The following is a 26,634-nucleotide window of genomic DNA, read 5'->3' on the forward strand; positions in this document are numbered from 1 at the left end:
GATGAGATCTCACCCAAATCTCAACAAATTTGAGATTAAGAGAGAGAGAGAGAGAGGGAGGATTGGGTCAAGGGGCATGGCAGTTTTGCAAGTTTGGATTCAATCATTTTGGTTTTTGTCGAGTTTCAAAACCCAAAACCGCCACTCATCCTGCCCCCCTCAAGTTCTAATGCTGAAGACCTATTGTCAACCACCAACTACTAGGATCAAGTCAGTTTTGGTTCAAGTGGCATCGTGTTGGTCAGTTAGGTCGGGTGTTGAGTTGGTCTGAACAACCCTAGTCAATTGGATATAGTTTTATTTGTCACCTTTGGTATAATTAGGGTGGTGATTACAAGTTTTAAGAATCGATTATAAAACAGTTACCAACATAACCCATCATCACGCTAAAAAACCACTACTTCTAAAGCCAGGAATGCCACAATTATAGACTATTTCAAGTTCATCATAAACCTATTAACTAACCCACATTTTTAAAGAGAGAAAAAATAAATAAATAACAAATCATCTACCTCAAACGCTAGGGAATTTATGTTACATCCAATGGAACATACAGTTAGTTAAGACTTACAACACCAATACTTTTAAATTAATCCAGTGTTATATAAATAATTTGAATAGCAGTAGGCCTGGAATGGCAATAATTCGATTTCCAGTCTCATACTCGATGAATTTTGGATGAATGGAGGCCTTTGTATCCTTGGGATACACCGATATCTTGAAATTTCATACCTTTAATTGAAGTTTAGAGGCATATAATTAATATGACAGTAGAGAAATTTTCCCTTTATATCTTAAAACAAATCCTTTTTTTTTAATTTGTTTTTCTTACCGATAAAATAAATAAAAACAATAAACTCCCAGTTGCAGAGCCAATGAGATTTTATAATTGTTCTTTCTTGGTAAGATTTGGACCTGATGCCTCCAAAAGAACCAATTATAACATAATTTTACAGGCGCTAAAAAACCTGTATTGATAAAGCCATTAATTAAATAATTAAAAAAAGCATGTAAAATATGGATTTTCATTTCGGAAAAGAGAGGGGGGGATGGGGGTTTGACCTGGCATCCTAGAAGCAATCAATAAATAAGAAGCAAAAATGCACCACTAGTCTTCACACACTTCATGCAACAAAGAAGACACCAGCCTGCAGGTTCCAAAACAAAATACCAGAAAAGTCCAATAGAAAAAGCTAAATCTCAATTCCTTTAATAACATTCTCAATCAATGAGTTGCATAGGCATCTGCTCACCTCTTTCACTATAAATTTGTCGAGGAAACTCAGTGATGGCAGCAGCCATTCTGAAAAATAGACCGAGTGATTTTGATCATCACTTACGGCAAGATGATCATCTGGAAGCAAAGAAAACAGCATACATCCATATTTAAGGACAAAAAAATTAATTGGCTAGTATTGTTATGACTACAAGACAGAAAGTAGTTGGCTATTATTCTGAACCTGATGGTCGTAGAAGTATCCTGTGTGTAACAAAGGTCTGCAAAGATTTTTAACATACAAGCAATCAATCTGTAAGACTCTAAACACTGAATGGACCCCATAATAATTTCAGGAAAAATTTCTGGTGAAAGATCACTGTCTAAACTCATAATTTACATTCAATGTCTCACCGCACACCTCAGTATGTTATCAGCAAAGACTTTTAACCAAGAAAGTTTCATCAGTAAAACCTTTTTTGTAAACAAGTTTCAATTTGTATTCTTAGAGTCCAAAATTTCTTCACAAGATATATGACATGAGCAAAAATGCCAAAAATACATCTAAGGTATCCACATTAATTTGTCGAAATCTTCCTCTTATATAACTAAAGAACAAAACCCAAGTTGACAATATTCATCTTGAAATACAAGATTCAGTTATAGCATGCTGCAATCAGTAAAACATGCAATAACATGTGCCATACAGTTGATTATTAACTGGTCATATACCGGTGAAATATACTATGAGTCTATCAACATGTAACTAACCATGAAATACCTGCCAGACAGAAGGCATATACTCGCGGTATGGAAGTTGCAGAGCAGTAATGCCCCCACTTTGTGAATTTGAAGTATCTGGTTTTCTTAAATTCCTGCTAGCATATTTTACAATAAATCAAGAACCTAGACTAGAATAGAGACTTGAAACATGTTAATGAAAAAGAATAAAAGATGATGACATTGCATAGAAAAGGAGGAGCTGGAAATTCTTAGATACCAGCCCTCAGAACATTTGTTACCTATATTATGCTTTGGGGAGAGATGGTGTAAGTGGATTTGCACTTGTATTTCCACTGTTCAGTTTTCTGTTTTGGTAAATGAGTCTCCAAATGATTTCTTTGGAAGTTCAAGGGGATCTGCTCTCCCATGTTGTTTTTAATTATGATAGAGATATTTAGTAGGATGTTGAAGAGCGTGGAGGGGGCGGGATTAATAAGAGGGTTCAAGGCTCATGGTAGGGGTGATCGGGTATGTTTTTCACATCTCTTGTTTGCATATGATACGATTCTTTTCTGTGATGCAAATGTGGAGCAGTCCTTCATATATGAATGTTGTTACTGTGTTTTCAAGTTGCGATAGGCTTGAAGGTTACTGTATGTAAGAGTGAAATAGTTCCAATTGGGGAGGTTGATAATGTGCATGCTTTGGCAGAGATTTTTGGGACGTAGGGTTGGGACTTTGCTTATGTCTTACCTTGGCATGCCTCTGGGGGCTTCTCATAAGTACCCTTCTATTTGGAATCCTATCTTGAAGAAATTTAAGAGAAGATTGGTAGGATGGAAGAAGTTGTATTTGTCAAAAGGTGGTAGATTGGCGTTGCTTAAGAGTACATTATCAAGTCTTCCTACTTATTATTTATCACTTTTCACCATTCCTACTAATATGGCTAACAAGATCGAGAATATTTAATGAGACTTTCTTTGGGGAGGTGTGGGGGGTGAATCTAAGTTACATTTTGGTAAAATGGGATAAAGTGTGTGCTCCTATGGCCAACGGTGGTTTAGGGATAAGGAAACTGATTATCTTCAATAAAGCCTTGTTGGAAAAATGACTATGGCGTTTTGGGGTTGAGAAGGCATGACATTAGAGGAGGGTGGTAGCTAGAAGTTTGGGGAAGTGTGGGGGGAATGAACTTCTAAGTTGGGCAAGGGTGTACATGGTTGCGGTTTGTGGAGATGTATTCGAATGGGGTTGGGAGGCTTTCAGCCAAAATACTCTATTTGAGATTGGGGTGAGGAATAGAGTGAGATTCTAGCATGACTATTGGTGTGGGAATCAACTTGTTCGAGTGACTTTCCTTTGTAGATTTTCTCTGGCAAGGCAAGGGGTAGGGGAGAGGAGTTGGGACGTATGGTTCACTCGAGATCTGAATGATTGGGAGTTGGATACAGTGGTGGATTTCTTTCATATTTTGGAGTCTAATACCCCTTCAACTGAAAATGGAGACCGCAAGAGATAGAAGTTAAAGAAGAACAGGGACTTTGATATTCGCTCTTATTATAATAGGCTGCAAGGCCCCTCCTCTGTCTTCTTTCCTTGGAAAGATATTTAGGAAGTTAAGAGCATTTGCAGCAGTAGAGCTAAAAAGCTATAATGCTATTTTAGCTCCACCAATATACCAAAAAAGGCTTGCAGCAGTGGAGGCAAACCTATAAATTTTAGCTTATTTGCTACAGTGCACATCTATAGATAGATGTGTACTGTAGCACACATCTAAAAAAAAATTAATTTTTTATTCCATCTCTGATTAAAATAATATAACTCACTTTATTTTTTTTCATTCTTTTATTCTATCTCACCGACTCTCAGTTATCTCAAACTCTTATCTCTCTCAAGCTCTCATCTCTCTCATCTCCCAACCAACTCCACGCCGTCGCCGTCTCAGCCCAGCCCACGCCGTCGCCGTCCCAGCCCACGCCATCGCTGTCCCACGCCATCCCAGCCCACGCTGTCGCCATCCCAGCCCACGCCGTCGCCGTCCCACTCTCCTCTCTCACCGTCACTTTCCGATGTAGCGTAATAGAAAACCAAAGCGTTGGCAAGGATGTTGATAGCGTGGGCAGCATTGATGCATGGGTTTGTCTCCGATTTGTGCTGGATTTGTCTCCGGTTGGTGATTTTGTTTGGTCTGGATTGAGGATTTGGGTTTTTTTTTTTTTTTCTCTGCTGTGGACTGCTGGTGGTGGTGGTGGTGGTGGTGGAGGATGTTTGTGCTGTGTGGTGGTGGTGGTGATATATTATTTTATTGTAGTAGAAATATTATTATTTTATTGTAGTAGAAATATTATTTTATTGTGATGAATATATTATTTTATTGTATTGAAAGCTAAAATAGATCCACTGCTGCAGCATGTGTGTAGGTAAAATAGATAAAGTAACTTTTGGTGGAGCTAAATTGCTAAAAAATTTGCTCCACTGCTGTGGATGCTCTCCTCGACGAGTTTCTTTTTTTGTTTGAACCGCAACTTGGGGTAAGATACTCACTAGTGACAATTTAAGGAAAAAGGGTTTCACTTTTGTTGATTGGTGTGTTATGTATCAGCTACTTCTACCCTATATGGTGCTCATCTGGTTTGAATCAAGTTCAGGTTTAAAAATAAATCTAGGTAAATCAGAGTTGGTTCCTGTGGGAGTGAATATGATACAGTTCATTTTTAAAGCTAGTCGTTTACTAGTGCTTATGTTGTATGATAAGTAGATCCTTTTACTTGTAACAAAAAGTTAGTTAATTGATAGATTGTTAGTAATAAGTGCAATAGCCTATTAGTTAGTTAGAGAGGTTTGTTAGGTTTTGGCCAATCACATCGTAGCCACATGGTAGGTTCTTGTAACTAACTTTCTAGCTAATCAACGGCTTGCCTATGTATCTATAAATAAGTGAGGCTGCCCTCCTTGTAACTAGTTGAATTTGAATCCAATAAATCTACCTATGAGGTATTATTCCAAGAGTGTGCCTCTTGAAGAGCTAGTTCATTCTATCTTTTCTCTAAGCAACTTAGCTTTCTAAAACATCTTTCCTTTTCACCATTTTTTCTCCATTAGAATATTCTGCTATTGGTGGATGTGCTAGGATGTAAACATGGTTCCTACGAAATACTTGGGTCTTCCTTTGGGTGCTAACTTCAAAGATAGGACACTATGGAATCCAATTTTAGAGAATGTGGAAAGGAGTTGCGGGGTGGAAACATTTATATTTATCCAAGGGAGGTAGAGTAACTTTACTTAAGAGTACTCTATTGCGCTTGCCTACCTACTTCCTTTCTTTATTTCCTATCCCTGCAAATGTGGCAAACCGTATTGAAAAAGTACAACAAAAATTTTTATGGGGTGGTATGGGGGAATAGAACAAATCTCATCTAGTTAAATGGACAAATGATTGTACTCCTCTTTCTTCAAGTGGTTTGGGTATTAGAAGATTAAGACTTTTTAATGAAACCTTGTTAGGGAAATGGTTGTGGCGTTATGGACTTGAAAGGGATGATTTATGGAGAAGAGTGATAGATGTATGGTAGTGAATTGTTGGGTGAGGGGGCGTTCTCTTGTTGTATGCTACCCTGAGTTATTTAGGATTTGTCATTATAAGGAAGGATGTCTGGAGGATTCAATGCAATTCACCAATGAGGTTCTTCACTAGAATCTACAATTTGTACGAGCTATTCAAGACTAGGAATTGGAGTCCTTGATGACCTTCATGGATACGATCTATGGTATGGTAATTAGGGGGTTGGAGGGGATAAGATATACAGGAAACCAAACAAGAAAAAGGGCTTCAAGGTTGGTACTTATTACCAACTTTCTGGGTGCCATTGCAATCACCAGTGATCATTCTTTCCCTAGGAAAATCATATGGAGATCAAAAGCTCCTCTAAGAGTAGCCTTCTTTGCATGGACTACAACTTTGGGTAAAATTTTTACAATTGACAACTTAAGGAAGAGAAAGATAAGGATTATACATTGGTGTTAATGTACAAATGCAATGGTGAATCTGTTGATCATCTTTTGCTGCATTGCTCTAATGCGTCAAACTTATGGTCCACGATTTTGGGTTTGTTTGGAGTTTATTGGGTGATGCCAAAATCTGTTGTTGAGCTTTTAGCTAGCAAGGTCGGTTTGGTCGTCATCAGAATGCTCATATTTGGACGGTTATATGTCATTGCTTGATGTGGTGCATTTAGAGGGAAAGGAATAGAAGAAGTTTTGAAGATACTGAAAGTTCTATGCTTGATCTCAAGTTGTTCTTTTTTAGAACTTTATTGGTTGGCTGACAACCATGAGGAGCCTATCTTTATTTTCTATTGCTGATTTATTAGATTTATGCAATATTTGTATCTAACTGTTACCCCAGTGTACTTCCTATAACTATTCATATGGATTCATATTCCATCACTAAAAAGCGGGGTAAGCATCGTGGTTCTATTTAGGTTGGTAAATCGGGTCTGGATTGGACCATTGCACGCTTGGTAGAATTATTCCATTGGGATTTTAGCAAGCAATATTTTTTCAAACGTTTTCGTGAGAATTATAAAATCTTGAAGTTTTCTATTAGATCGAATAAGGGTGGTACTTTTGTGGAAATTTCAGAGTATCATAATGGGGCAAGATGTGGTTGTTTGCATGTCCTAGAAGGAGTTAATAAGCGAGTCTAGGCTTTTCTTGAAGTGAAGTTACGTAGTTTTTTCTTGGGAAAATTAGCTTCAAGGCCAAGGAAGGAGGTGGTTGTTGGTGGTGGTGGGTTTGAAAAATCCACTGGCAATTCGAGGAATCAAGCTTGGAAAAATATTAATGGTAAAGTGAAATCAGGAAATGAATGGAGAAGCAGTTTCCAAATCTTACTGCCAATTTAAATCAAAATGAGAGATTTGGAGGATTTGACTTAATTCAAAAGTCAAATAATCCAACTCATTTCAAATCTGGCCGCCACATGCATTTAACGTCTGTTAAATGGACCCAAACCCATTTTTCTTTAAAAATTTCTGCTGATTTAGAAAGTGAAGGCAAACATATGGTTAATTGGGCCAATATTGTCCAACCCAAAGGAGTAAAGACTGGCCAAGTCTTTAAACCTTCTGTGTTAGGGCCTGCAATTAAACAAGTCCAACACACACAACGGCCAAAACCCAACAGGCACCCAGTGTTTTTTAACCCTTGGTGAGACAGAATCACCCAAGTTCGGGGGACATGGGCGAAGGGTCAGGCTCCCACGAGTCAGCCAAGAAGACTCCGACAGTGTCTTCGAGTACCGACGAGGTGGGTGGGGTGTTTTCAAGGTCCGAAGGTTGCTTTGATGTGGCTGTGGCTGGTGGTTCTTCTCTTGTGGGCTCTCTAAGCAGCGGTGCCGAGGTGGGGCAAATAGATTTTGCTACTACATTCATCGATGGTCCAGTTGTGGGTTGTCCAATCACTAGGGCTGAGGTGGGTTTGCATGTTTCCAGCTCTAATGATCATTTTGATGGGCTTTCTGACATCACCAAAACTGTTGATTCTCCAAATGTGGGATTTCCAACAATGCTATCGGTTTTCGAGCTCTCTGATATGCTTAGTTGCCACAAGTTGTTGAGACCAAACCGATTCTCTCCAGTTTTTAAGCTGATTTCTGATTCAAAGGAAGATGACATTCTATTGTTGAATTGGGACAATTCCATGGGGTCAGGTAAGGCTGAGAATGATCAAAATTCTTTGGATTGTGTAACTTTAGCTCAATGGGATCGTTATGGGGTCTAGATTTAGTGACAGAGGAGGGTGTACTATATCGAATGACACTTTTGTGGGAGATGACTTGGAGCCTTCGGTTTGGGTGAAAAGGATGGTTATAGGCTTTGGTAAATTCGTGGGTTTTCCTATGGATTCCAGTGAGAGGCAATGTATTACTTTCTTTCAACAACTTGAGAGCTGTAGGAAGTCTCCGTCAAACTGCTTCTTCACTTAAAAAAGGTATGAGGGAATTAAGGAACTTAGTTTCTTCTATTCATTATGATGGGCACTCTGGTAGAAGTACCAGAGGAAGTGTGAAATCCATTGGGATGGACTCAGATTGTTGTCCATGAACTTGAAACTCTTATCTTGGAATGTGAGAGGATTAAACAATCCTCATAAGAGGGATACTATGAAGAATTTACTCAAGGAGTGGAAGTGTGAAGTTGTGTTTTCAAGAAACCAAATTGGACTATACCAACTCCTCTATTTTGAAAAGTCTCTGGAGCAGTCCTTTTGTAGATTGAGTAGTTTTGGATGCCATTCACATGGCAGGGGGTGTTCTCTTAACTTGGGATAGAACGGTGTATGAGAAAATTGACTGTGGTAGGTAGATTTTCTGTTTCTAGAGTGGCAAACAGTTTTGTTTGGATTTGTACGGGGTGTATAGTTCGACTATTGATGGTCTTAGGGATGCTTTGTGGGCAGAACTTGGTAGTGTGAGAATGAGGTGGAGCTTGGCTTGGTGTGTCTATGGTGATTTAAACATCATCAGATATCCAGTAAACCAACTTTAGGTTGTATTTCTTTTAGTCCAACCATGTTCAAATTCTCGAACTTTATTGAGGAATTTTTTTGGTTGATCTACCTTTGGTGGGGGTGAGTATACGTGGTTCTGAGACTCAGAGAATCCTTCTATGTCTAGAATTGATAGAGTTTTGGTTTCAGCTGACTGGTAGAATCATTTCTTGGATGTGATCTAGAGGCCTCCCCTCTTGTGGTATCCAATCAGTGTACTCTTATTATGAAGGCAAGTGGCATGTGGGGGGAGAAGAGCTCCTTTAAATTTGAAAATATGTAGCTCAAAGTGGAGGGTTTTGTGGAACAAGTTTGATGTTGGTGGAATGGATATCATTTTGTGGGGCCTCCTAGTTAAGTTCTAGCTTGTAAATTCACTTGTAAATTCAAGGCTCTAAGGAGATTTGAAGCATTGGAATAAACTTGTTTTGGGGACATGTCTTTTAGGAAAAAAATGGTTGTTGTCTGAGCTCTTGGATCTAGATACGAGAGAAGGGCTGCAAGTTTTGTCTCTGGCAAATGGAACAACAAAAACTGAGATCAAGGTCAATATCGAGTATTTAGCTTTCTTGGAGGTAGAAATCAAAGGCTTTGATTTTAAAAAAGAGGGGGATAATAATACTAGGTTATTTCACAGGCTTGCTAACTCCCATAGACGAACTAATACAATGAGAGATGTGGAGGTTGACGACATTATGTATAAGGCTGATTCGGATATTCAGGATCAAGTGGTGGATTTTTATAAGAATTTATATCGGGAATCTAAATCTTGGAGGCCTATTGTTGATGGTTTAGAGTTTTCTAGTCTGGATGAATCTGAGAGGTTATCACTAGAAAGGGACTTTGAAAAAAGAGGAGATTATTGAGGATGATAAGGCTCCTAGTCCTGATGGTTTTACCATGACTTTCTTTCAAAAGTGTTGGTGTGCACTTAAGAGGGATGTTATGGCTTTCTTTGTGGACATTCATAGACAATGTGTCTTTGATAAATCTCTCAATACCACTTTTTTGTGCTTGATCCCCAAGAAGATCAATGCAGTTAATATTAAAGATTGTCGTCCTATTAGCCTTGTGGGTAGTTTGTACAAACTTCTGTCAAGGGTGTTGGCTCATAGGCTCTGATGTGTGTTGGATAATCTCATATCCAATTCCCAAAATTCTTTTGTTGGGGGAAGACAGATCCTTGACTCTGTTCTCATTGTAAATGAATACTTTGATAGTAGATTGAAGAGTGGCATTCCAGGCGTGATTGTTAAGTTGGATATTAAGAAGACTTATGATCATGTGAATTGGAGTGCTTTGTTTTACCTGATGGATAGGATGGGTTTTGGGGAGAAGTGAGGGAGATAGATGAAGGCATGTATTTCTATAGTACATTTTTCAATGCTTGTTAATGCAACTAGGTTTTTTGATAGTTCTCGCAATCTTCATCAAGGAGACCCCTTATCTCCACTCCTTTTCCTATTGGTGATGAAGGTGTTGAGTAGGTTATTGAAAAGGACAGAAGAGGGAGGTTTTCTTAGTGGTTTCCAAGCAAGCCCCAATGCGCAAGGAGGTTTGCATATTTCTCAAACCTATCTCCTTTTTGCTGATGATACTATTCTTTTTTTTTCCTTTTTGTAATGCATCTAGGGAAAAATTATTGTATATTTGGATGGTGTTGATTTTCTTTGAAGTTATCACAGGCTTGGAATTAAATTTTGGTAAGAGTGAGATTGTGCCTGATGGTGAGGTTGGGAATTTGGATGCTCTGGCTAGTATCTTATGTTGTAAGGTTAGCATTGCCCATGACTTATTTGGGTATGCCTCTTTGGGCTCATTATAAGGATTCTTCGATTTGGAACTCTATTATAGAGAGGCTGGAGAAAAAGCTCTCTAGTTGGAAGCATTTATATTAGTTAAAAGGAGATAGGCTTACTTTATTGAAAAGTACTCTATCAAGCCTTCCCATTTATTATCTATCTTTGTTTACTATTCATCAACATGTGGCAGACAAATTAGAAATGATTCAAAGAAATTTCCTTTGGGAGAGATATGCTAAAGTCTTTGAATATCTGCTTGTTGCTTGGGAAAAGGTTGTTTGGCCAGTGAAGCAGGTGGGAATGAAGTCACCCATTTATAGCGTCAGGTTATAGCCACCAAATATGGGGAGGCTAGAGGAGATTGGTGCACTAGAGCTGTCAGAGAGACACATGGTTGTGGGACATGGAAGAAAATTAGGAAAGGAGAATAGAGTTTCTTTGGTCATGTGGTGTATGCGGTAGGAAAGGGTATTCGTATTTGATTCTGGTACAACCCTTGGAGCAGTCCTATTTCTTTGAAAGATTTGTATTCAGATTTGTTTGCCTATGATATGGCTCAAGAAGCTTGGAATTCTTATTTGGTTTTTACTACACCAGATGTAGAAGCTAGAACTTAATATTCCATCGTGCCTTTCACAATTAGGAATTGGAGAAAGTTTATACTTTTTTTGTGCATATTTACTCCAAAATACCAAAGGGGGAGGGTGATGATATCTTAATTTGGCAGTTGACTCGAAATGGTGTTTTTGATGTGCACTCATTTTATAATTCATTATAAGACGCCATTTCTGCTTCTTTCCCTTGGAAGAGCATTTGGTGTGTTAAGATAACTAAAAGAGTGTTTTTATGGACAACTGCTAGGGGTGGGATTCTTACAATAGATAACCTTGTCAAGAGGAACTTGCCCCTTGTTAATTGGTGTTGCCTATGTCATTGTGATGAATAAACTGTAGATCATCTTCTGCTCCATTGTAAGCTTGTTCATGCTCTATGAAGTGAAGTCTTTCTTATGTTTGGGGGCCAGTGGGTGATGCCGAATATAGTTGTTTCTCTCCTTTTTGCAGGGAAGAAATGATTAGGGGCACTTTCTTCAAATGTTTGGAATATGGTATCGTTGTGTCTTATGTGGTTGATCTAGAAGGAACGCAATTCCCGAACATTTGAAGACATTGAGAGACTTGGAGATCTATTGAAGTCTTTGCTAGCTATGACGTTGTTTGAGTGGTCTCGTATTTGGTGTTTTACACATTGTATTTCCATGTCTGATTTCCTTATTTTTGTTAGCTCTTCCCTTTGATTTGTTTGCATTCGTTTCAAGTGTAGTTGGTTTACTATCGTAAACAGATTGAATTTTTCTTATCAATAAAACTTTTATTACCTATCCAAAAAAATTACTTATATAATACACACACACACACATATATATATATATATATATTATCTCTATATTATCCTTCTATAACTTGCTAAAACTCCCCCTTATTGATTCTAATCGACTCCTATATAATGCTTTTGTGATGATATCAACAAGTTGGCCTTCAGATTTCTCAAACGGTGTAGCAATTGCTCCATTTAGAATCTTATCTCTCACAAAATGGCAGTCTACTTCAATAACTAGGTATATCAGTTACAATCCCCCAATAACTAGTGAATCTATTATCACTAATGTCATCAATGACAGTCCTGAATCAACATTCATGGTGGAGCACTTCTCTTGGGGCATGTTAAGGACCCTTCTGATAGATGGCAATCAAAGGAGTGAACACAAGTAAGAAATGACTTGCACTTTGCATGATGGATACAGGTATAGATGTCAAAGACAATCTTATGCAGGTAAGTGACCACCTCTAAGGCTCTAACTCAATATGACATAAGTGGGGTATAGGATATGCATTGGACACACATGATGTTGGCCAAACAGATCTGTCCAATAAAGTACAATTGAGACAAGAAAAATGTTCTGCAATCAATAGTACCAAATCTTTTCAATCTAATGAACTTGGTGTCAGGGTTCTTTTATATTGACCACAAAAACTATTTATTAACAAACAGGGTCATAGTATATGACCTATGTGGACAAAAAATTAAGACCTTCTCACAGTAAAGAAAAAAGTATCGATACTGACATAATCAGAACTTTTTCCTATTAGGAACTCACCATTTGGCCTCATTCATGGCTCTATTCCCGAAAAGCGTTGCCTTTGTAGCTATGGCAAGCATGGGATGCAGCAGCAGAAGCTTTCTAATCTCCTGAACTACAGTTTCTAACACAGTCTGAATAGAATGGCTTTTTCTGCATACCAAACAGTTAAACATTAAGATTAGGTACAATCTAAGAATCTGACAGACTTTATAAGTAAATATTCAATCCAATAATTATCAAATTTCACAGCATTTATCAAAGTAACTAACAATAATCAAAAGTTGAATGCATATATGTTACAACATCTGGGGGAACATGAAAGCTTGAATAATCTAATGTTACTAGATCATACAAATTCAGTGAAGGAAAAATAATTTCTTTAAACTCTACCACCTATTCTGGCATAAATAGATTCGTATACCAATCTGTGGACAAACTTCTTGTAGCAAAGATCAACACCTAACTTTGCATCAATTATACTTGGGATCTGTTTGGATGCTTGGATTTGGCATTAGATTTGGGTCTTGGATTTGGAATTAGAGGGCCCAATGCCAAATACATTGTTAGGATCTTTAGGTTGAGCATGTAATTGGCTTTGAGTTCCAATCCATAACAAAACAAAAAATTTGTAATTCCAAACCTCAGCCATTCCACATTTCTCTTGAACTCATGCCAGAGTGCAGACCCACCCCCCCCACCACCCTGCCTCCTCAACTTCTCAAAGCCAGCAGCAACTCAATGCAATACCCCAACAACGGCGATGACATTTGTTGTCTCGGGAAGTGTGTTTTGGGCATTCAAAATTAACTACCCTAACACACATAAGTATTATTTTTATATGTGGGTGCTGAGACAATAAACCTGGAGTGGTTTTTGATTACGAGTATCAGGAGGAGACATGGGAGGTAAGCAAAGAAGACAGGGAAGAGAACTGTCAAGACCAGGGGAAGAAGAAAAATAGTACGTAGACTCAAGAAAGGTAACATCAGCACTAATAAAATGCCAACAAAGGGTAGGTGAGTAGCACTTGTATCCTTTCTGAGCACAAGAGTACCCAAGGAAAATGCACTTGATCAATCTAGGGTCAAATTTGATAAGCTTGAACCTTTTCTGAAGGTGTAAAGGTGTTAATTGAGTGAATCTAAAACTCGGATGCTTAAAGCTCTTAGATCTAAGGAACGAGATTGTTTGTGACAGTAGTGGTGAAAGGCCAACAAATCAATTCCAAAACCCATATGTTGGAGGCAGTGGAGGGTAGACGGAACAATGGTAGTGGAAGAAATAAAGGAAAGAAATTAATGCTGAATTCTTAAAATTCAAATATTGCAAATCTTGGTAGTCAAACCCATGATTCACGCGAGAGGGACTCTAGGAAGGAGAAAGCACAGATTAGGACGAAGATCACGTCTACTATAAATGGAATTGTTTCAAGCAGGACTAAAGGTGGTTTGATTTTGAATGACATGCACCGAGAATCAGATGGAGCTAATATGCACCGAGATGATTTTCTCAAAGGTCAATGATTCCAATGCTACCGTGGATGAGTATTAGTGTTCCAATGGACCTATAGACACTTTTAGTGGGTTGGAACTCACACATGATGGTGATGTGGCCTTGTAACGCGACATCCAAAGGATCCTCCAAGAGCATACAGACAATGTCATCAAGAAATGGGGGAACTCTAAACAGTGGGTTCTTGAATTACAAGATGGGAGGAGGGTGGCAATTCCGATTCAAATCTCTTTGCCACTGGGAGATGCCGTTGATGGATTTGATGAATCAAATCAAATGACGGTGGTACCAATGGTGTCACTGGACTCAAAGGAGATAATATTAGGATAGGAAGAAGGGGATGACAATGTTGTGGACAATTGGATTTCAAATGTCTATTCCAAGGATGCTTTTCAGTCTACAGAGGGGTGTTTGTTTCCTCTAACTGTTGAACCACTGGCTTATGCCTATGGGTGTCACAAATAACTGTGAAGGGCTAGCAATTTTAGGTGTAGAGAAATTAATGGGTAAGGACAATTACTCAGTGTGGTTCCAAAGTAGATTCAATAGGTTTGACGATTTTTTGGGGACATCTCTAAAAGGTTTGGAAGAGCCAACAACCAAGTTTTTGTTGGCTGTTGAAGCTCAATTACAATAGAGAGCTACTAAGGAAAAGATTCAAAGAACAGTGAAGGGTACAAGAGGGAAAGGAATAAGGGAGTTGGTAGAGATAAGGAGAGATCCATATCAGATTTGAAGCTATTTTTCTTTAGAACATTAATGGATTGGTTGGCTGCTTTGCGGAACCAATCCTTTCCATCCTTTCTTGATTTCTTAGATTCTTGTAATTTTTGTTCTTGATTGTTTGAACCCTTGTACACTCCCTGTGTACTAGGGTGTTCCATTTTTTTGAGATCAATAAACTTTTACTTATCAAAAAAACACTCTAGTGCACCAACCCCCTATAGTCTCTCCATACTTGGTAGCTATAACTTGACACCATAAACAATTGGCTTCACTCCCGAATCGCCAAAGCCATTTTCCAAGCAGGGCTTGGATAAACAATCCAATCCTCTAGATCCCCAAACCACCTGCCTCAATCAGCCAACACACCTTATTCCAAGTAACTAGCGGATATTTAAAAGCTTCCTCAGAATTCCCCACAAGAAATTTTTTTGGATCCTTTCTAATCTAGCCGCCACAGTTTGAGGAATAGTAAACAAGGATAAGATATATGTGGGAAGACTTGACAAGGTACTTTTCAGCAAAGTTAATCTTCCCCCTTTTGATAAGTATAAACGCTTCCAACCAGATAGCTTCTTCTCCATTTTTTCTATAATAGGATTCCAAATTGATGAATCCTTAAAATGAGCCCCAAGAGGTATACCCAAGTAATTCATGGGCAACCTACCAATTTTGCAACCTAAAACATTAGCCAAAGCATTCAAACTCCCTACCTCCCCCACTAGAACAATCTCACTCTTACCCACATTGACTTTCAAACTCGTGATAGCCTCAAAGAAAATCATCACCATCCTATTATATAATAGTTGTTCCTTGGTTGCATCACAAAATAAGATAGTGTCATTAGCAAAAAGAAGATGAGAAATATGCAAACCTCCCTGCGCGTGGGAATTCACTTGAAATCCACTAAGAAAGCCTCCCTTTTCCGTTCTTTTCAACAGCCTACTTAACACTTCAATCACCAATAGGAAAAGAACAAGAGACAAGGAATCCCCTTGACGAAGATCCTGAGTACTACCAAAGAAACCCGCTGGTGAGTCATTGACAAGGACTGAAAAATGGATTGTAGAAATGTAGACCTTCATCCACCTCCCCCACTTCTCTCCAAAACCCATCCTCTCCGTAAGATAAAACAAAACATCCCAATTCATATGATCATAAACCTTCTCAATATCTAGCTTGACAATTACAATGCCAATCTTCATTCTACTATCCAAGCATTCATTTTCAATGAGAATGGAATCACGAATCTATCTCCCTCCAACAAAAGAATTCTAAGAATTAGAAATGAGTTTATCCAGTACACAACGACGCCTATGTGCCAACACTTTTGACAACAGCTTATACAAGCTACCCACAAGGCTAATCGGACGAAAATCCTTAATGTTAATAGCATTGGTCTTCTTGGGAATTAAACAAAGAAAACTGGCATCAAGGGATTTTTCAAAGATGCGAGTTCTATGAAAATCCACAAAGAAAGCCATCACATCCTCTTCTACCACACTCCAACACTTCTAAAAGAAGCCCATAGTAAAACCATTCGGCCTAGGGGCCATATCACCTTTAGTCTCCTTTATAACCCACCAATATCTCCTCTTTATCAAACTCCTTCTCTAAAGATATCCTCTCTGTCTCATCTAAACAAGCAAAATCTAGGCCATCAATAGTAGGCCTCAAAGATTGAGGCTCCTGATATAAATTCTTATAAAACTCCACCACCTGATCCTGAACCTCCCTATCATCCTCGTAAAGAACACCCTCAACCTCCACACCCCTAAAGTGATCGGTTCTCCTGTGCGAGTCAGCCACCCTATGAAAAAACCAAGTGTTATTATCCCCCTCTTTTATGAACAAGGCCTTTGATTTTTGCCTCCAAGAAATCTCCTCCAAAGAAGCTAAATGCATGATATCAGCTTTGATCACAGTTCTTCTAGTTTTATCTTCCTGAGACAGAACTTGCAGCCCTTCTTTCATATCTAGATCCAACGACCCTCTCAAAAGACATTTTTTCCTAAAAGCCACATCCCCAAACACATGCATGTTCCAATGCTTCAAGTCACCTTTCAAGGCTTTCAACTTACAAGCTAGAACATAACTTGGAGGCCCCAAAAAGTGATATCCATTCCACCACTGACGAACTCTTTCCACAAAACCCTCCACCTTCAACCACATATTTTCAAATTTAAAAGAACTCTTCCCCCTCGGCATACCTCCTGCCTCTATTATAATAGGACAATGATCCGACACCACCCGAGGAAGAATCTTTTGGGTCACATCCAAAAAGTGATCCTCCCAGTAAGTTGAACTAGAGCTCTATCAATTCTAGACATGGACGGATTATCAGAATCTCGAAACCACGTGTAATCACCCCCTCTTTCCAAAGGCAGATCAACCAAATTACTTTTCTCAATAAAGTCAAAAAATTTAAACATGGCTGAACTAAAAGAGTTACAGCCAAGTCTCTCTACTGGATATCTGATGATGTTTGAATCACCAACCAAACACCAAGCCAAGCTCCACCACAACCTCACAGAATCAAGTTCCACCCACAATGCATTTCTAGCACCATCATCAAAAGGACCATACACCCCCAAACAAACCCATTCAAAACCATCTACCACTCCCGTCAACATAACAGAAACAAAAAATCTACCTACAAAACAATCAACTTTCTCAAATACCCTCCTATCCCATGCCAACAAAATTCCCCCAACAGTGTGAATGGCATCCAAAATTCCCCCAACAATGTGAATAGCATCCAGTACAACCCAATCTACAAAAGGGCTGCCCCATAGACTTTTCACAATGGTAGAGTTGGTGCTATCCAACTTAGTTTCCTGTAAACAAACAACATCACCCTGCCACTCCTTAAGCATATTTTTCACAATATCCCTCTTATTAAAACTATTTAAACCCCTCACATTTCAAGATAGAATCTTCAAGATCATGGATACTGATCTGAGCCCAATACAATGGATTTCACACTACCTCTTGTAGTCCTCCCAGAATGCCCATCATAATTAATATTAGAAATTAAATTCCACAATTCCCTCATACCTTTTTTGCTTGAGTTCCCTATCCGATGAGGATTAACAGCTGCAACCTTTTCTTTCCAAGCTTTCTCAAGTTGTTGAAAGAAAACAATGCATTGTCTCTCATAGGATGCAATGAGAAAACCCACATACTTACCAAAACCCGACGGTGGTGGTGGGTGGGAGAGAGGTTGGTTTTTCATGGGAGAGGTGGGAAACTCTCATTGAGGAGATCCAATATTCTTCAATGTAACAACACCCTAAAACCTAAACCTAAACCTATATGGAGTTCTCCTTATTTAGATTGGTCATATCTGGGTTCGGAAGACAAGCTTCTGGTGGAATTTTGCTCATGTGGGATTGAAGGGTGGTTGAAAAGGTGGAGGAAGCGGTGGGGCATTTTTTGGTGTCTTGCAGATTTAAAAATGTTGGTGATCAGTTTGAGTGGGCTTTCCTAGGTATCTTTGGACCAAATTTGAACAAGAAGAGTAAACTTATGTGGGAGGAATTGGCAAGACTTAATAGCGGGTGGAATTTTCCATGGTGTTTGGGAGGTGATTTTAATGTTATTCATTCTCTATTAGAGAGGTTAGGGGCGAAAAGATATACTCATTCCATTATGACTTCTCTGAATTTATCTCTCTTCATGGGCTTATGGACACTCCTTTGGAGGGGGGCCTTTACACATGGTCTAACTCTTGCTCAACTTCTAGAAAAAACCGGTTTCTCTTCTCTCTCCAATTTTTGCAAAGTATTTCACACATTTATCCCAAAGAAGACTACCTAAAGTGCTATCTGATCACTTTCCAATTCTATCGGAGGGTGGGAGTCATCAGAGAGGAGAATCCCCTTTCATTTTGAGAATATGTGGTTGAAGGCGAACGGGTTTTTGGACAAGGTGAAGTCCCGATCAGAGAATTACCATTTTCAAGGGAATCCTAGTGACATACTGGCCAAGAAATTGACAGCTTTAAAATTGGATCTAAAAGAGAGGAATGAAACAGATTTCAATAATGTCACTGCTAAGAAACAGCAACTATGGAGTAAATTGAATGCCTTAGATGTTCGAGAGGAGAGTCAACCTCTAACAGATGAGGAAAATGAGAAAAAGCAACCCTTCATTCTAAACTTAAGAAGACCACTTTGTTAGAAGAAATTAGCTGGAGACAAAAGTCAGAAGTTCTATACTTAAAGGAAGGGGACTCCAATAGAAGAAATAACTAGGATGGCCAACTCCAATAGAAGAAATAACTGTACTGAGAATCTTATCGTTGATGGGGTTTTGACTTCCAACTAGGATATGACTGCCGATTGTATTATGCAATTCTATATGAATTTACGAATTTATACTCGCGGCAAGTTCACCGGCCTTTCTCGGATGTGTTGGAATTTCCAAGGATTTTAGGGAATAAAGTAGATTGGTTAGAGAGACCTTTTGAGGAGAAAGAGATTTTTGAAGTCATCAAGGATTTTAACGGGGACAAATCACCTGGGCCAGATGGTTTTCCAATGACATTCTTTCAATCTTGTTGGGGGATTCTCAAATCAAATATCATAGCTGCGTTCCACCATTTTCATGTTAAAGGTCAATTTGAAAAAAGTTAGGATGCAACCTTTATTGCTGTCATTCCAAAAAAATCTACAACAGTTGAAGTAAGAGATTTTCGTCTTATCAGTCTTATTGAGGGGATTTATAAAATTATTGCTAAAGTTTTGGCTATTTGATTTTGCATGGTTCTAGGAGATATCATTTCAAAGCCTCAGAATGCTCTTATTCTAAACAGGCGGATTCTTGATCCCGTACTCATTGATAATGAATGCCTTGACAGTTAGGTTGAAGTCTAGTCACCCAAGTTTACTGTGTAAATTGGACATAGAAAAGGCCTTTGATCACGTGAATTGGGGCTTTCTTATACACTTGCTTAAGCGCTGTGGATTCCCTAATAAGTGGAGGCGGTGAATTTCTTTTTGTTTATCTACTGTTCGTTTTTCTATCCTTATTAATGGATCTCCCTGCAGTTTTTTTGGGAGTTCAAGGGGGTTGCGGCAAGGAAATCCTTTGTCCCCTTTGTTATTTATGTTGGTTATGTAAGCCGTTGGTAGAATGTTGGATAAAGCTATTAAGGAAGGTCACATGTCAAGTTTTCATGTAGGTGATTCAAAAGGAAGATCTTTGGTGATTTCTCATCTCTTTTTGCTGACGATACCCTAATTTTCTGAGATTTTGACCTTGATCAAATGCTAATACTCCTCATGGCGCTCATTTGGTTTGAGGCTATGTCAGGCCAGAAAATAAACCTAAGTAAGTCTGAATTGGTGCTTGTGGGGGCAGTTCATAACATTGAATTATTAGTGGCCGTCCTAGGCTGTAAGAAAGGTTCTCTTCCTTTGAAATATTTGGGTCTTCCTTTGGGTGCAAAATTCAAGGATAAGATAATATAGAATCCAATTCTGGAGAAGGTGGAAAGGAAATCAACGGCTTGGGAAAAATTATATTTACCTAAGGGAGGTAGAGTCACTTTAATTAAGAGCACTCTCTCAAATCTACCTACTTATTTTCTTTCCTTATTTCCTATCCCCACTTCTGTGGCTAACCATCAATGGAACTTTTTATGGGGTGACCTAGGGGATGAACCCAAATTTCATCTTGTTCAATAGGCTACTGTTTGCGCTACACTTTCTTTAGGTGTTCTAGCTCATTCTCTAGTCCTTACGAAGTCAGTTTGTGGAAAGATATAAGACGGGGATGGCCCCCTTTGTCTCGGTTTATCTTGTATGAAGTTAGGGATGGATCAAAAGTGCAGTTTTGGCAAGACTGGTGGTGTGGAATGACTTCTCTTGCTAACTACTATCCCAAATTATTTAGGATTTGCCGAAACAAGGAGGCAAGTGTGGCTGATCTTATTAAGTACACCAATGGAGTCCTTCATTGGGATATACATTTTTTTAGGGATGTGCAGGATTGGGAATTGGAAGTTTTATCAAGCTTCATGGATACCATTTATGGCACTCCTGTAAAGGGGATTAGGGAGGATGAGAGGTGTTGGTTACCTACTAGGAGTAAAGGGTTTGTGATTAGTGTGTATTACCATCTTCTAGCTGGCCAGTGATCATTTTTTTTCCCCTTGGAAGAGCATTTGGAAGCAGAAGGTTCCTTCTAGAGCGACTTTCTTTGTATGGACTGCTGCCTTGAGAAAAAGTCTGACAATTGACAATTTAAGAAAAAGAAAGGTATGTATTTTGGATTGGTATGCATACTCCTACTCCCTATATACCTCGGTTGTCTCTTTTTCTATATCAATAAATCTTTATTACTTATAAAATATATATATATATATATATCTAGCTTTTTTAGAAGGCTTTTGCATCAGTTTTAGTTCAGTATCTCAATTCGTTAAATATTTAATTTGAGTTCTAAAAATTTTAGTACAGATTATTCTTTTTTGCAATGTCTTTCTCCCATCTTCCAAACTTCTCTGCACCAAGATTAACTTTCACCAGTTAAGAAGAAGGCAATTGGCTATAAATCAATGTTTCCATCTATGTATCTTTGTGCTAGTCACTGAATCAAATCCCATTTCAAAAGCAGAGAGACAACAGCAAAGGGCCCTTAGCTATTGCTTGCAGATAAAAATCCTTAGGCAGGCACTGGGGCTTCCTCAAATTGGAGACCAAATTTGGAACCTTGAATTGTAAACAATAACTGGGTATATCGAATAACTTTCCCGACATCATACTAACACAGGCAGCAAAAAGCTACCAGGAAAGCGAGCTTAAAGATCAAATTATTCAAAAGGACAATTTTGATGTGAGGCCTCACAGGAATTCTACAAAGTTTTACATACTTAGCATGAGAAACAAAAAACCAAACCAGGGAAGAAACATGGCTGTTGGCAAATCAGCAAGTGACTAACATTATTTCTATATAAAGGAAAAGAAAAATGGATTAACCACGCCAACTTTTGTAAAACAATGACTAAAAGATAAGTATACTATGTACACAATTCTAAGCCACATAGTTGTATCTGATACCTGTTATTACCCCTTAGTGGCAAACATGTTGAGGCACGATCTATCCAATGGAAAGCCCCAATGCTGGTAAGAAAGGGATCCACATTCAGATATTAACAATTAAGTTACTTCAATCATGCCAAAACCAGCAAAAACTTCACAATGCATATCATGCCAAATGGAAGAAACATCACATAATAATTGTTTAACTTTAAAATATTCAAATTCTATTTATTAATATATTTGAAGCATGGAAATAGAAATTGTTTGTTGCAATTTTCATATCTAAGGCCAAAAAGGAATCTTAGTAACCTAATATCTGAAGTCAGGCATCTAAACCAGTAAGCAATTATTTATCAGCATTTAAGAAAATTTCTATTATGTAACCTACTAGGCCCAACTCTATGTGCAGTGAATAAGGCCCAACTCTATAATAGATCTCCTGTATGTGCAGTGAATAAGGCTCCATCAGTTTCATGAAAAGTAGCTTCCTGCTAAAAACAATTTACTGTGAAGGCATTCAGTGAACATGTCTTTGATTCAACTAATTTTCCTAGAAAAGTGGCACTTATTATAGAGGCAACCAATGCTATCCAATATATAACTGTGAAGTCAATTTTCAACTTTTTTTTTTATAAGAAATAAAGATTTATTGATATCAAAGAAAGAGACACCCAAGTACACAGGGGGTACAGGGGTATTCAATCAATTACAAAAATTACATAAGTCAATTTTCAACATTTTAGAAAGAGCATCTCTGCTTAGGTCCATAGTGGATCATGAGCCCATTTGCAGAGGAATAAAGAATCAAACAGACGCTAGTAAACACACCCCCCGGGGTCCCCCTTTCTCCCTTCCCCAAGCAGAAAACTTTAAAAAGGATTTTGTAATGGTCTGTTCCAAAGGCCCATGGCCATGAGTCCTGTTTAAACTGTGAAGTCAATTTTCAACATTTTTTTGATAAGTAATAAAGATTTATTGATATCAAAGAAAGAGACACCCAAGTGCACAGGGAGTACAAGGGTATACAATCAATTACAAATATTACATAAGTCAATTTTCAACATTTTAGATAGAGCATCTCTGCTTAGGTTACCATTGTGGATCATGAGCCCATTTGTAGAGGAATAAATAATCAAACGAAGGCTAGTAAACACACACCCCAGGGTCCCCCTTTCCCCCTTCCTCAAGCAGAAAACTTTAAAAAGGATTTTGTAATGGTCTGTTCCAAAGGCCCATGGCCATGAGTCTTATTGTTTTAAGTCCTTTTTCTATTTGGTTTAGAAGTTATTAATTACTTTTTCTATTTTATTAGTAATCCTAGTCTTTTTAGGAATAGGTTATTTAGGAGTCCTAGTTCTTCTAGGAAAATATCTAGCAATAGTCTATATAAAGGCTTTATTGTAATTAGTAACATTGATAGAGAGATTGATTTAAAAAAAAAAAAATTTCCAACAGCTTATTTTAAGCTTTGAGGTATGATTGCCAAATGTGATTGCTTAGGAGTTAGGAGAACATAGATGTGAATCATGTGATTGCCTGGTGTTTTATCTTTCTTTATTTCATGCACTATTCCTTGTTTTAATACCAAACAGCCATCAACGCATTCAAAATCCTATTGTTTCATTACCTAAACCCTTAAACATCAACCTCATTTAATAACCCTTCAAAACAAACCTCAGCAATAATTCTACTTTAGTGCTGAATATCTAATGATCCTACATCAAAATTGGTATCACAACCCATTCAAGCTTCCATCTGCAGTGGGGTAAGAAGAAGGGGGGGGATTGTTAAAGCCAACAAACTCCTAGAAAACAATACAGAAATATAATATTCCATATTACATGACAAACCTGTCAATCAGGAGCATATGAACACAAGTGCCATATGCTTTTTCCTTCTGAATCCGATAGTGCAATGTCTTTAATCCAGAAGGTAAAAGAATCAAATTATAACCTTCCACAATTGAAATAAGCTTATCAAGGAAACAATAACGAAGTATGGCCAAAATTAATGCACCTTCTTCAATAAGGTATTTGGGGATGTAGAACTGCTTGAATAAATGGTTCTTAAACACAAAAATGTGATCAAGGTAGTTGGATTATCATAGTAAAATGTTTGCTTTTGTTTTTGGCATGGACATTTGAGGTAATATCTGCCATTGTTAGCATGGGGGATGATTCTTTTTTTTTTTTTTTGATAAGTAAGAAAATTATATTAAAAAACCTCATGAAAACATAAGGCAGAACAGAGAGTACAGAGAAGGAAACATAAAAAGGGAGAAGAAAAGGAGAAAACAAGAAAACAAGCGAAGCCAACAAAGAACTCAGCATAATTATATATCAGTTCAAGTTTACTCTTATATAAGTTATCTAAAATGACATATTTTGAGTAAAGAATCTAAAGATGCTTCAAACCAGCTTCAAACCATTGTCAATCTTGTTTTTTCATGAAATGGTAACATCCTATAAATGACAAACAGTTATGCTTCAAATTGCCATTTAACTTTTGTGCAGCAGCTAATGGAAGCAATGTGATCTTGACCCCTCCAAATAGCAGCTAAGAAGCACCATGACATGGCTTAACAAAGGAATTAGAACAAATTTGGGATTGTAAAATAGAAAAAAGCAACGGCACGTAGTGCTAAATGCATAAATGTTCTTATTAATTCAAAATTTCAAATCACCCAATAAAAACGCTCAGTAGTAGAAACTAGAAGGTATGTCCACAGACCTAAAGAAGTTTTTTTCTTATTTGATAAATAAGAAAAAAGTTTATTAATCAAGGCCACTTCATGCAAGGAAAACGAAGTAGCAAATAAACAAAACCAAAAAAAAAAAAAAAACAAACAAGCTATGCACAAACAAGAAGAGAACTAGAAACAACGGAATGGAATCACTAGACTTGAACCCCCAAGCTCGTGACCAGTGTCAAACAATGTGCCAGTAAATAATGCTATGAATTGATAATGCTCCTTATCCTCAAAATTGTGATTATTACACTCCCTCCAAATAATTCACATAACACACGAGGATACCAAATTCCAAATATTTGAAGCACAATTCCCTAACTAGTTCCTCCACCCCATCAATATATCACACACCTTCTTTTAGAAAATCCAAGAAGCTCCAAAAGTTGTAAGAGCAAAACTCCACAACTTAAAAACCCCCTCACAATGAACCAACAGGTGGTCAACATCCTCCCCACTATGTTGACAAACACAACACCAATCTACTAGTATAAGCCCTCACCTTCTCAAGTTCTCACGTATAATAATCTTCCCCCATTCTGCCATCCAAACAAAGAAAGCAACTCAACGTGGAAACTTCACAAGCCATATGCTCTGCCAAGGGAACACATTAGAAGAAGATCCCCTCAAAGCTCTATAAATAACAAATGACATGGATCCTAAAACATTAAGCTTCCCATATAAATGAAATTTCACCAAATATTTTATGCAACTAGCTAGCACTAGATTGATGCCAATTCTATCCACATTAGAGGCATTATACACTGGTTCTCCTCGCTCAATGTCTTCTCTTTTATTCCCTAATTTTATTTTTTTTTCAATCCTCGAGCACATTATTTTCTTCCTACCAAAATGCCTTATCCTTCTCCTCTGTGCACTATTTCCATTCAGAATACTGCCTTTTCCATGGAAAGGGGTTTCACTTCTTTTATTTTGAAGGAAGAAGGGACTACCACATGGAAATCTTATTGAAAGAAAATGATAAATGAACAAGTATCTGTCAAATTGAGCAGGTTTCCATAAAAGAGATATTTAGATTATGATCTAATATTTCCACATTACCTCTAAATTCTAGCAGCACCTAACAAGTACTTCATAATAAATTCTATGCAGTAACATGTAATTTGCCCCTAACTGAAGCAAGAATTCTTACCAGAACATGCTTTTATGATTAATTTTAATTATTAGGTATTTGTGTATAACCCATAAATAAAACCAGAATTCTTGTCAAAGAATGCTTTTAAGGAAGATAAATTGTTTTGATTTTTTTACATCTCTTCCATTGTGTGGGTTCACTCTTTCCCTTTTCTCTTGCATCTACATCCCTTTTTTCCCGACTTTTAATGATTTCAAAAGCAATAGTAATTGTAGCATTTCAAGGAAAAATTCATACACTACACAATAACACTTACTAAAGAGTAAAAAGTAAAAGTACTCCTCACCTTGAGAGTGGCAAGAAATTCAAAACTATCATAACAACGGACATACAAAAAACGTCTCATGCACAAAGTATATAATTCCTCATCATAAGCAATACTTGATCTCTCTTTCGTACTGTTGTTTTGCTCCCTATCTATTTCACTGATTGATCCTGGGAAAATTATAACAAACTATGGTAAATTTAAACACTAACTTGCCCAAAGTTCTAAAAAAAAACACAACAATATGGAAAGATAAAATTTGTAATTTGATGAAACAAAATTATAGCTGGACTCCTAACCCCTATAAATTTGTAGTTTACCAGACGCTAATCGAAGCTTGAGCAAGTGTGAAAAGCGGAAAATGTCAAATCGGCAATCCAAGTCGATGAAGATAACAAAGCCATCGAAGCCTCCATAGTGGACGCCATTCCAGTCTACAGGAAGAACGCAAGTGAGTGCAGCCTGAATGAGGAGGTGGGTTTTGGCAGAAGGAGAAGGGCCGACGATCTCAAGAACATTACGAGGGCGTAGAGGAACCCTATGAAGTGGAGGAAGAAGCAAGAAGGGACGCGCTCTACTTAAGACCCTACCCAGCATCTCTTTCGCACTCTCGTCCCCTGAGATCCACCCTTTTGCTTCCATCTCTTCCCAACTCCTCTACTTCGATTCTTCACACTCACTATCAACAACAAAGTTGAACAAACAGCGGGAGATAAGAGAATCAGGCTCATTTAAACATACAGTTTTTAGTTT

The 26,634-nt window shown here is 37.9% G+C and overlaps 1 protein-coding gene across 13 annotated transcripts; it reads right to left on the bottom strand.

The window, feature by feature from the left end:
* Positions 1 to 448: 448 nt before the first annotated feature.
* On the bottom strand, positions 449 to 26,634 carry LOC126717902 (DNA repair protein XRCC2 homolog). 13 transcript variants are annotated; one of them, XM_050419868.1, is made up of 11 exons: positions 26,202 to 26,634; positions 25,903 to 26,051; positions 23,565 to 23,632; positions 21,733 to 21,795; positions 12,449 to 12,583; positions 1,988 to 2,094; positions 1,461 to 1,497; positions 1,254 to 1,354; positions 1,063 to 1,148; positions 833 to 915; positions 449 to 732 (listed from the first exon to the last, which is right to left on the bottom strand). In XM_050419868.1, the coding sequence occupies exons 1-8, from the start codon at positions 26,521 to 26,523 to the stop codon at positions 1,351 to 1,353; spliced, it is 885 nt and encodes a 294-aa protein (XP_050275825.1). In that variant the 5' UTR covers positions 26,524 to 26,634; the 3' UTR covers positions 449 to 732; positions 833 to 915; positions 1,063 to 1,148; positions 1,254 to 1,350. The 13 variants fall into 13 exon arrangements, with proteins under 13 accessions (XP_050275825.1, XP_050275821.1, XP_050275820.1 ...); XM_050419864.1 differs by having other exon boundaries at positions 1,998 to 2,094; positions 26,202 to 26,632; XM_050419863.1 differs by having other exon boundaries at positions 833 to 968; positions 1,998 to 2,094; positions 26,202 to 26,632.

This window comes from Quercus robur, chromosome 3, assembly GCF_932294415.1.
Source record: "Quercus robur chromosome 3, dhQueRobu3.1, whole genome shotgun sequence".
NCBI classification, from domain to species: domain Eukaryota; kingdom Viridiplantae; phylum Streptophyta; class Magnoliopsida; order Fagales; family Fagaceae; genus Quercus; species Quercus robur.